The sequence below is a fragment of the Melanaphis sacchari genome, unplaced genomic scaffold (genome assembly GCF_002803265.2).
Source record: "Melanaphis sacchari strain LSU unplaced genomic scaffold, SCAv2.0 Contig4_pilon_pilon, whole genome shotgun sequence".
In the NCBI taxonomy this organism is placed as follows: Eukaryota; Metazoa; Arthropoda; class Insecta; order Hemiptera; family Aphididae; genus Melanaphis; species Melanaphis sacchari.
Window position 1 is genome coordinate 9,885,693 of NW_020271335.1, and position 12,461 is coordinate 9,898,153.

Below are 12,461 nucleotides of genomic sequence, written 5' to 3' on the forward strand. Positions count from 1 at the left end.
TATTTATATTTGATATAATAATTAAATAAACAGCACTTAATGAAAAAAAGAAAGAAAAAACGTTACCATATTCTTAAAACAATTTTTTTCTGTCTTTCCATTGCTCAAAACAAACAAATAATAATAATAAAAAAAAAAATGTTAGAAATTATAAAGCACTTGATGATTATTATCGTCATTAAATAAAATCACAGGTCTCGTGTGCAATTTTTCTTAGTGTTTAGAGTTGTTGTTTACGTGTTTGCTTGACATTTTATTGTAATGCATTTATTTAACTAAAATGTGTAAATATTTTTTTAAATTCAATTTGTTTTTCTTTTTTTTATGCTGTGTTGTGCCATAAAATAATATTTTGTACAGGAAAACACTCCAAACTCTCAGGACAGTTTTTTTTTAAACATTTTTAATTTGCTGTTTTTATTTTAATAATTATTTAATATTTTTTCTATACTTCAAATGTATTTAAGGTTGTGATTTAATTTCATTTTAACATAATATTATGATGATTAATAAAACTAGTAAAATATTTTATTTCCTGATCTTAATTGACTGTTTTATCACAATTATTCTCACTGTATACGCACAATGTGTGGTACTGCTGTATTTGTAGCTATGTCATTACTGTATCATTCTTAGTTTGGTGACAGGATGAAGCCATATTAATTTTTTTTAGATTACAAGGATGTCGAGTATCCATTTTAATACTGAGGACTAGTGTGATGTCACCTCAGTATCTAGTACCATTCAAAATTATTTCTTTGATTTGACATTTTGTAAAAATAATGTAACAAGTCTATTCCGAGTCTCAAGTTTCATGATTTAATTCCAATCCCGAAAAAATCTTTTTTTATGATTGACAATTACCCATTGTCATGTCAATCATATATTTAATCAAGTAATATTACCAGATGTTAGATAACCAATTTAACAATACGATAAGCCATGAATTACTGATGAGAACGGTAAAACGAAACGAAATCATCTTATTTGGAACACATTAGAACACAAAGTTTGAACAATTTTTTAAGAAAACAATAATGTATTACGAACATGTTGCCTCGAGCGTAATTTATTATATTATATTATGTGTATCACGTCGAACGGGACTTCTTATTGGCGGGTTTTACTTTGATTGAGATTTTTTTTTACGATAAGTATTGCAAGGACGCAGGCGGTCGCTCCACAACGTCCGCGGTTGCATGCTGGCTGCGGTTTTCCGGCCTCTGCGACTGCCGCGGGTCGCTGCCGTCTTCCCGACATGGCGACCACCGAGTGTTGTCTTACTACCCTTACGATCACTGCCGCGGGCCAACTTCTGGCCACCGCGACTGCCACCGGCCATCCATTCGTCGGACTCCTCGTCTTGAGTGATCTGCAAAACGACGGACATGTCGCTGTCGTCACGGCGGCTCCGACTCCGGCTGCGTCGGGCCCGGCGGGCGATGGCTACCGCTTTGTCTGCGACGGTCGCGCATGTCCATGTTCTCGGCTTCGGTGTTGTCCGTCGCTGCAAACGTATTGTCATCCGCCCCTGAGCCCAACCGAACGATGGTCACAGTCGTATCCGCCAACGGCGCCAACTGCATTTCCGACATCTCAACCAGCTCCTGCGGGAGTACAGGTTCCGATTCGGCTTCCGGTAAGTTGAGTTCCTCGTTAAACGGTTCCACCGTTTCCGGTTCATCAAATACCAACAGTAACGGGGTCGTCGTCACGACATCTCTGGATTCGTCCGCCGCGACGTTAATATTGATGGTGTTTCCTCCGTCCATGTCAGAAAACAACGACAAAAACGATATAAGTAAAAATATATAAACAAAAAAAAAAAACCCGTGAATGAACGCGAAGCGAAAATACAGTCGTTGAGTCAAAGCTGTTTGTAACATAGGTACCTACTATTAGTAACATCGAACCTAGGTAGATCACCAAGGCGATGTGCCGCCGTGGCTTGTGTTTATGTTTTCATTTAGGCCAAATGTATAATTATTATAGTATAGCATATTTTTATAATATTGTGGACGGTTTCTACAAGAAATGTGCGTTTCCTTTTTTCTATCAATATTCCATATCTGCATTAAATAAGATATTAAATACGATTCTACTGTAACGTGGCTGGGGAACCTAGTTACTATATTAGTTATCCAGGGAAGGTTTTCTGGTCCTTATGGATAAATTTCCCGTAGCTATATAGGGGGTTAGAACACGGTATGTGGGATCTTATCAATAAATAAAACACGTTTGGCTTATAAATCTCTGTTCAAAATATATTTTTGGTTTGTACTTAACAAAATATAGATGGTGATAAACAATCCCGGTGTTGGTGAGTTCATGTTTGTTGGCGAGTTCGTGTTTGTTGCTGGTCAGTCTCGAACTGCTCTTTCGATAAATGGTGCGTATTGGCCACAGGCCACACAATCATTAACAATGTTTATCTCAGCACAAATATCCCACTATTGCCTACTACGGAATTGACACATACACAGGTGTCATGTAACTATAATATATATTATTGTTACAAATCAATATCTCTGCGTAGAGGCTTGCAATTTTAATTTTATTTTTTTAGTTGGTTGTTATAACATAAAATTACACATTTTAACGGCCTTTGAATTTTTTTAACTTAATTAACCATATGCATGCGCAGTTTAATTTTTTTTCTTAAATTGCAACCACCTATTTTAACCACTAATTATTATTTTTTACCTATCTTTTTAATGAATTTTAGTAGTTTAATCAAACTTCCAAGTTCAAAATTTACCAAATTATAGTACCTAAATCAGCCAAAACACTTCAAAATGCGTGAGATTTTTAGTTTTTTGACTATAACTTTGAAAATAACTATTTTAAGATTGTTTAAGATTGACACTTTCACCTCTATTTATTAAATTAATAACTAATATTAACTCGTTATTATATAATTTTAACTGTTGTTTAATTTTCACCTTAATTTGTGTATGAATTATAACTTATAGCAGAAAAACCGCAAATAAGTACCTATAATTTTTTATTTCGTTATATTTAATGTATTTCTTGGAATTTATTAATGATAAATAACTAATTGAATTATTAATTAAGTTAAAAGTTTATTTAATTGCTTAATAATTTAACATAAATTGTTTTTTTCAAGTAATTTTCTTTGTTTTTATTTAGGTAATTTTTTAAGTTAGTTTTGTTATTTTTATTAATTATACTTTAGAATGAGAACATTTTGCTCATAGTTTTATTTATAACTTATAACGGAATCTTAGAACCTATAGGTTATTTTCTAAAAGGGTTGGTAAATGATTTATGACGATGACGGGATGATGCTTTAGGTAAAGAGATTGAGGAACAACTATTAGTTTACGTTATAACAAATCCCAGAGTTTCTACACAACACGTTGGTAGATATAGAGTTTAAAATATTTCTTACCGCAGTTGTAAGATTTAAAAATTAAAGATAAAATGCATCCATGTCGACTTGATTTAGTTCATAATTTGCATCAGGTGATGCAGACCGTAAAATGACTTTTATTGTGTGATTGATTGCCGGTTTAGACGAAAATCCAATAATTTTAAATTAACTATTATGGATAGATGAATCTTAATTTACTATTAAGTAGTAATAACGGTGTTATTAATAAACAAAATAATCGCTATTGGAACGATCAAAATCCACATTGGACATTTGTAACTAATAAAAATAACGAAACTAACTAAGAAAGTTATCTAAATAAACATATAAATATCTAGAGTATAACTTATTAAATATCTGTGATAAATAATAATCAAAAATTTGAAAAATTACCAAGTAATGGATTGGCTATCAAATAACTACAGGCAGTCTGGAACTCTGGAATATACTAATGGGCCATAACTCGTTACAAATACAATACTCAGACGCTGAACGTCGGTAGCAATATTGCAGATTGCAGTAATATAAAGTATTAATATAAATTATAATCATTACATTATCATCACAATATTTCAAAAAGTTTAAAAAAATATGTTAAATATTTTGACAAATATACCAAGAGTGTATTAAAAATGATAATTTAAAATTTGGTGAGAATTTTAAATATCTACTGTTATTTATTTTTGAACAAAAAAAAAAAAAAAAATAATAATAATTTGAAGATAATTAGTTATTAACAGATAAATAATATCCTATTTTCTAACAATTTCAATTTTAAACGATCATAAAAAATTTATTTAACTTTCCGGTGGTCTTTTTTTTTTTTAAGGTCGTAAAACTTGGATCTTGGATTAAATTTTCATATTTTAAAAATCTTTAATTGAATGATGAATTTATTAAAATTTTTAAGATTTCTTGTACTACTAAAGAATTGTTCTATGTCTATCTAAACTTTTGTTTTTCCGATGAGAATTATCCTTATTTTGAGACATTTTTGACTGTAAATCATCTTTAAAAATGTGTTGTGATGTCTAATTATTAAATAATAAATAAAATTATATAAAATGTATTATAAAATTATTATCAATAAATATTCGAATAAGTAGTCTTTCAGTTATTAAAATGTTTAGGCATATTAACTTTATTAAGGATATTATTCTTTAAAAATTGATCTACAAAAAAATAAAATCAATGTAATATTGAATCTATAGGTACTTATCTATTATACTTGGAATATTTTTTTATAAATAACGCGGCTAGATTTAACATTTCAAATTAGCATAGCTTATATATTTTCTAAACGAATAATAATTCGCTAAATAATTAACTCTATACTTGGTAGAATAATACGTATACCTAATATTACACTTATTTGTTATACATTTAATGTCAAGTGTTTCCGACCATAGATTATGCTTTAAGTATTTAGACGTAACCACGTAGGTTAGTGTACAATTATTTACAAATCGTTTGACGTTCTACCTTTACGATTCTACAGCGCCGAGGTATTATATCACTGTACCCAACTAAAGCTAACAGAGCTGGCAAAATTTAATTTTGTATTGTAGTCATTACATAACGAGGGCTAGGTGGTGTAGGTAACTAACCTAACCTAACTGTATTCTTTATAACACAGCTACCAGAGTTTATAATATATGTGTGTAGTTAGCATTTGAGCATTTTTAACTGGCTCCTAATAAGAAAAAAAATAATATAATCTTTTTATTAAATTGTTTTTGCAAATAATAAATCTGCACAAAATTTATTCATATGGCAAATACACTGGAAGTCTGGAATGCTATTTATATTAAATGTACCTATGCCTACTGTCTGTAAATTATATATATATATATATAATATATATAGGTAACTAATAATCCATTCCTCTAATGTACATATACATTATATATGAATAATGTATTTCAGACTATTGTAATGTTAGTAGGTATCTAATAACCAGGGCTCATAAGTTCATATATTTGCGTATCAATCTTGCTTAGTCGTATTTAATGCTAGAAGATGACAAAGAAATTCATTTTGAGTACTATGGTTAAGTATGCAAAGTTTTATTTTGCACATTAAGAAATTTTTTTGTCTATTTAGTATTTAGCATATTTTTGGCTAAAATTTAATGAAAAATGCAATAATTTATATTAGTAAACTGTATAAAATATAAAACTATTAAAAACAAGACGCAGTAGTCATTATTTCATTCAGTTAATCATTCTATATTGTAATGTCTCCACAAAACAATTAGTAGAAAAACATGTTATTTGAAATAGTCTTATCTTCTTAATAATTTTACAATGATTCATTTTTGACTATTTCAGGTTTTCTTTTTTAATTTGTATTTTTAAGTGTATAGCTTTAAAGTTTTAGTTCGTAAACATGCATATTTTGCCAGTTTTTAGTACATAAGTGTATGTTTACTTAGACATTTTTTAAGAAATAAATTTACAAGCCTTGCTAATAACTGATGGAAAAAATACTTTTTAGAAAAATTCTCTAAAGACTACTTGTATATAAATGCAAGTATTATTAAAATATGAAATATACACAATATCATTTAAAAAGCAGCAAGTACTAAGCAATTAAGAGGACGCCATATTTTCAAACCAGCATGTGTCGTCTTGTCTTAAAAACGTATAAGCCAAATTAATGTTCAGTAGAACCAATTTTGTGTTGTAAGCTTTAATTAGATTGAATTGACTTATGAGTTATGATTAAACTTAAAAGCAAGAACATTATCTGTGATTTTTCATTAAGATTTTATATTATAATTTTTAAGTAAATTATGAAAATTTAAAACATTAAAATATGAAAATATTCATAACTCGAAAGACAATACATGCAGACCTTCTGTAACGTCCTCTTAAGAGAAAGATATTGTTACTAAAAACTAAGTCAAGTTAAGAAAACGGTTTATTTATTTTTTGACAGATTAATTAAAAAAAAAAAAAAATATATATATATTAATATTAAAAGAATGTTAAATAATAAATTGTATTGAGTAAAATGTTCTAAAACATAATTTAACTATAATTTTACATTATCAATTTAGTGTAATTTTTATTTATTTATTTATTTTTTACATAAACAATATTTTCTAATAAAAATGTGATTGTAAAAATGTTATTTCATAATATATAAAATATATAAAATGTGTTCAATTTATTATACCCATAGCTCATGAATATTTGAGTAAAAACTGAATGCATTAACTACTTTGTGAATAATGAAAAACATACAACATATTATAAATTAATAATATTAATAGTTAATACTCTTCACAAATCTTATAACACTACACTGTATGAATAAGTATTAATACGATTATTATTAACAATGCATCAGTGAAAACATTTTACTAACTAGTGAAAAACAACTTTATGCAGAAGGAATGTCAATAAAATATGAAATAAAAAATTCTAAAATAGAATCAGTCTATACAAAAATATATTAATTTTTACATATACGAAAGGATTTCATATTTTATTACACTATCTAGTATTAAAAATACTAGTATAACAGTAAAACAATGTAAAATAACATTAAATTCAGTGTGGGCATCATGAAGAATCACCATGAATATTGAAGAGTTTAGCAACTTCGTTGAGATCTTTATAACATCTATCGGTTTTGAGCACTTGGCGTGCTATAGACATTCGATTGAACAAATTCCATAGTACAATTCCAACAATTACATCATTTTTCAAGTAAAAAACAACACCTTTGTTGTAATCATTTTCAGAAATATACTCATTATTTTTGGAAATTAATTCTTCATTTATTTCTTTCTTATTGGTTGAGATATTTTGGTCAGTTTCATTAGCCAAAAGTGATGGATCCTTATGATTTCCTTTGGCAAACACACCCATTGTTACTAGAGACGAATCAACAATTCCAATAGCTTCATAACCCACAGAAGGTCCAATGTCAGACCAAAACATAGGTTGATGTTGATATGGTTTTGCTGAAAACCAAATTAATTTTTTTTTTTGAACATCACAAGTTAGTAATTATAATTTATATAAAAGCCTATGCCATAATCCATTTATTAATTATTGATATTTTTTCTTGTTCACTAATATTATATAATATTATTTTAGTTTTTAAAAATCTGGGTTTTGAAGGTTCTAAAAATGAAATTTTTTATTTTTATTGTATGAAAATTTTTAAGAATAATTTTAGTGTTCTAAAATTTATAGTCAAACAATTACTTTTGTGTAAAATATAAGTCATGTTTTAAGTGTGACATCATAAAATCACCTAGTCTAACAGGCCATATATGAAAAACACGTGTGGTGTGGTGTTAACTTTGTATGATTAAAATAATTATTTGACATAAAAGTTGTAAAACTATTATTTTTTTTTAAATGAATTTAAATTTCTTCAAATGTTTGTCCTCGTATTAATAATAATTGTTTTAGAATAATTTTAATAAATGATTAAAAATAAATAAAATTTATAATATATCACATTATAATTTTTATCTTATTATTTTATGTTTCTATATTAAAAAGCCGTTACTTTTATAGGTAACAATAGTTTTGTTAGACCTGTAAAATATGGTCGCATATAGAGTATAGTAGGCATGTATTTTGAGTTTACATTAATAAAGTTTATACATGACATACTGACAGAGAATACGAATGTATTTAAAGATTTTTTTTTCAAAAGTATTGTTAATCTTTTTTGCATGTATGGGTTATTTTATTTGGACAATGTGTGATAGTTGTGTATTTATAAATACATTAATCATTTAATTATTTTTAACATACTATAAAGGCTTATACAAATATATTTTTACTATACCAAAATACGAGTTTGTAAATAAGCCATTGCACTTGGTAAAAAAAAAATAAATTTGATAATACTGTAATGATCCATTATAATTTACATTTTATAATCAAATAATAATAAACAATGATATGTAACAAAAAAAAGTTACTGATATCCCCAGAATGTTATTATTTATTACTTTAATGATACATACCAGCACCAGCCATATTTTCACCAGCTAATCTGCCTGATATAACAGCATGATCGTGGTGTTCAACACGCCTCCTTCCAAGTTGTTTGTCATAAAAACAAGCACAATCACCAGCCTATAAAAATATTTTAGATAAATAAAATGTTCATAACAATATGAAAAAATAAAAATATTTTTTGAAACTAACAATATACAAATCTGTTCTTGCTTGTAATTCAGAATTTACTAAATAACCATCAAGTTTTGAATCAATTTCTAAACCAGCATCAGCAGCAAGTTCAGTGTTAGGTTTAGCACCAACTGCCATTATTACATGATCAACAGAAATCTAAAAAACCATTAAATTAAATAAAAATTTCAAATTTGATTTAATTTAAGTCAAACTGTACTAACATTTTTTCCATTACTTAATACCAAATTAACTTTTTGCTTATCATTATCTAAACTGCAATTTTTTACTTCTGTTTCAGTCACAACTTCAACGCCTTCATTTCTAACTTTTTCAGTTGTCCATTGGCTAAGATAATTAGGTAAAACTTTCCCCATATTACCCTTTTCTTTGAATATTTGATAAATTTTAATTCCATTTTTTCTTCCTTTATTGGCTAATGAAGCAGCAAGCTCACTGCCTAAAAATCCACCACCAATAATGGCAATAGATTTTATATGATTCAGTTGTTCCCATAAATCTTCAAAGTCTTGGATGGATCGAAATACTGAGAATTTGTTTTTTAGTTCTTCACTTGCATCATCGTATAATTTTAATGTTTTTGGAATTGATCCAGTTGCAATTAAACACTTATCATAACTGATTTCTTTGCCATCATTAAGTTTTACTTTTTTTTGTGATACATTTATTGATTCAACTTTCCAGCCTCTTGCTAGTGATATACCACCGTTTTTAGCAGTTGTTAGTTCTTCAACAGGTGTATAAAATGGTTCAGGTTCATAAAATAGACTTCTAGATGTACCATTCCATTGATGAAAGTTTAATGATTTGGCCATTTCAGTATCATCACCATACCATAATTCTTTAGATAATGGAGGTCGCATATGAGGAAGATAACCTTCAGCTGATATAACTAAAACCTTCATTCAAAACATCAGAATACATTATATTAATTTATATAATATGAGGTGTAATAAGATAAAAAAATAAATAAAAGATATTTACCCTGGCAGTAGGATCTGCTGATTTTATTGCTCGGAATGCAGAGAATGATGCTGTACCTCCACCAATTAATAAATACTGTATACTATCTGGTATTGACTCAGATAATGAAGGAATTTGAACTAATTTACGTGTTTTTTTAGCTAAAACAAACATTAGTGAGTTATAATTTCAAAATTTGCTTAGTATAGTGTTTTATATTACCATTTATAGTTTCTTTTATAATATGACTATCTTTTTTCTGTTTCAATATGTCAAAATGATAGATCTATTTAAGAAAAAAATCAATACATAATATTATTGTGTAGTTTAATAATTAATAGGTTGCTATTAAGTACTATACATTATTGAATATTATCAAATGAATCATGTTACTTTATTTTAATTTTAAAATAGAGTTCTATTAATAATGTTAATACTTACACCATATAATGCTCCTGATAGAACGATAGCACCTCCAAAAAGACTCCAATTACGAAAAGACTGTTTATTTTTAGAATTATTCTGCCAATCATTATTTTTTTCAGATTCAGGAGAATGAGATGTTGTATGTGAATTTGAATTGGTACTAAATTCATCCTAATGAGTAATTAAATAATTTATTAATTATTAACAACTAAACACATTGAATGTAATTTTATTGACTTTTGGTCTACCTTAGCCACTAAAGGGCAAGTTTTTAGAGGATATTCATTATATTTTGATATTATAATTTCTTTTTTAGGTAAATTGACTGGTTCAGATATTTTTTTTGTTTTTTTTGAAAAATTGATTTTAACAGGTTTAATGACCTAAAATATGTGTTAAGCATAATGTTATTTTTTAGCATTTGATTAACTTCAAACTATTTAGGTATATTATATTAAGTATTATTGTGTTATCTATTAAGTGTTGTAGAACATACAATATAGTATAATAAAATTTATAATTTATCAATATTAAAATTACATGAAAATAAAAATATTATAAATTTTTAATTTTAATTATATACTTAATAATTAAATAAAGTTAATTTAATATTATACAATATTGTATGTCTTTAATAAATTAAATATAATACTACTGCATGCATATATATATATATATATATTTTATTATTAGTTACATTGTATAATAAAAGTTGCATATAAAATTAAAGTAATTATTAAAGCAATTTTATTTTTATTAAAAAAAAAAATTAACTAACTTCAGCCATGCAGCTATTATTTAAAAGAATATTTTTACTTATTACATAAATTATTTACATGCAAAATAATATTGTTTAAATCAATTTTACAAGGTAATCTAACTATTGTTTATTGACAATAAGGGAATCTTTACTATTTGATATCATCAGAAGCCAATAATTACAAAAAAATGTCTGTAAATGCATAACTATTTGAATAATAAATAATCTCTACCTGTATCAATGGAGTTTTTCCTCTATTGTTTTTTCCACTGCCATTTTTTTTATCACTATAATTTTTACTTTCCCATGCACTTAATATTCTGGATCCTGTAAAAACATTCAAATGCATATTTTAATTGAAAGTAGTAGTATTAAATGTTAACTTTACTAACCTGAGGAAACCGGCGGTCTGAGAAGTCTTAGTTTGGACAGCATAGCTAATACTAGAGCTGATTAAAACTTCAAAAGAATATTCTTTTCGTCAATAAGCCGGCCGTATTAAAGATTTTCGGCTTAATTTATTTATACAAAGTATAGAGAATGACGGAAAATGGCCACAAAATTTGGATACACTTAAAATACTATTAAGCGAATACAACGATATCACATTCACGGTTTGACGGCTTCGTAGTTCATATTATAATATTATACGGTTTAGCTTCAATCTTCAATAAACGTTTTAGAAACAAAATGTGTTCGACAGGAAAACTTGGGTACCTACATCTGACCCGAATGGCATTTCTCATGGAACGTTGAAAATTGAAGGTTTACTGGGGGCCGTAATATGATGGTGGTCGCGGGCGGTAGTGGCGGCGGATTAGACGTGATCGCACGGACATGCGTACAGACGAATTAGGTTTTTATTATCGAATTTGTTTGGGACATAAATAATAACCAAAAGTACCTAACAAATATTCGTTTTTAATTTATTGAACGAAAGAACAAACAAAAATAAAAGTCTTTTACATAAAGAAAATGGATACCGATATATATGAACGAACGCTTACTGAAAATACCGCATGATAAACAACGAATATAGGTGTACAGTCGCCCCCTTTACTCAAGCCTCCAAACCATGTGTAAAACAAAATTATCAAATTTACTTATTATTTTATTATATTACAGATTGTAAATACATATTTATTTAAAATAAAAAAAAAAGGCACAACCCATGCATGCCACCAGGTAGTAAGTCCATCGGGGTAAACATACTTCCCCCGAGTGGTGCATGTTAATCATCTGAACATTCTGAACCGGTTTTCGTTAAAAAAAAGCTTAACATTATACCCGTTCTTGAGATTTACATAGTTACATAATACATAATAATATATGACTATTTAAATGCATTATCATAAACATTTAAAACACTAAATTTTGTCTTGAATAGACCAAAGTGATTTAAAAAATATCACCGGTCCATGTTTCAGATTCCGAGAGAAGCGATGAATATATTTTGTTTTAATTTTACGATAACGTTTTACATATTTTGAAGAAAAGAAACCTTGTTCGAGTTTACGGTCTACGAGAAAAGATGTTTGGATTTTGAATGACTATACGTTCAAAATCGATCTTATTGATCGTAGATAATAGATTTATGAATAATTGATTTCAAAATTCAAAAACATTTCATCATATTATTATTTGTTGGTGAATGGTTCATAATAAATTATAATACGTCTGGTACCTCAACCCACAGGACACGGATTATGTTAATGTTACTACATACCTATATTTT

General features: G+C 27.5%; 1 protein-coding gene across 2 annotated transcripts; it reads right to left on the reverse strand.

Annotated features, from left to right (window-relative positions):
* Positions 1–6,876: 6,876 nt before the first annotated feature.
* Positions 6,877–11,855, reverse strand: LOC112599051 (apoptosis-inducing factor 1, mitochondrial). 2 transcript variants are annotated; one of them, XM_025345765.1, is made up of 10 exons: positions 11,119–11,855; positions 10,959–11,053; positions 10,215–10,349; positions 9,982–10,137; positions 9,763–9,826; positions 9,562–9,701; positions 8,781–9,476; positions 8,575–8,715; positions 8,391–8,502; positions 6,877–7,367 (listed from the first exon to the last, which is right to left on the reverse strand). In XM_025345765.1, the coding sequence occupies exons 1-10, from the start codon at positions 11,159–11,161 to the stop codon at positions 6,964–6,966; spliced, it is 1,986 nt and encodes a 661-aa protein (XP_025201550.1). In that variant the 5' UTR covers positions 11,162–11,855; the 3' UTR covers positions 6,877–6,963. The 2 variants fall into 2 exon arrangements, with proteins under 2 accessions (XP_025201550.1, XP_025201551.1); XM_025345766.1 differs by lacking the exon at positions 10,215–10,349 and having other exon boundaries at positions 11,119–11,851.
* Positions 11,856–12,461: the final 606 nt, after the last annotated feature.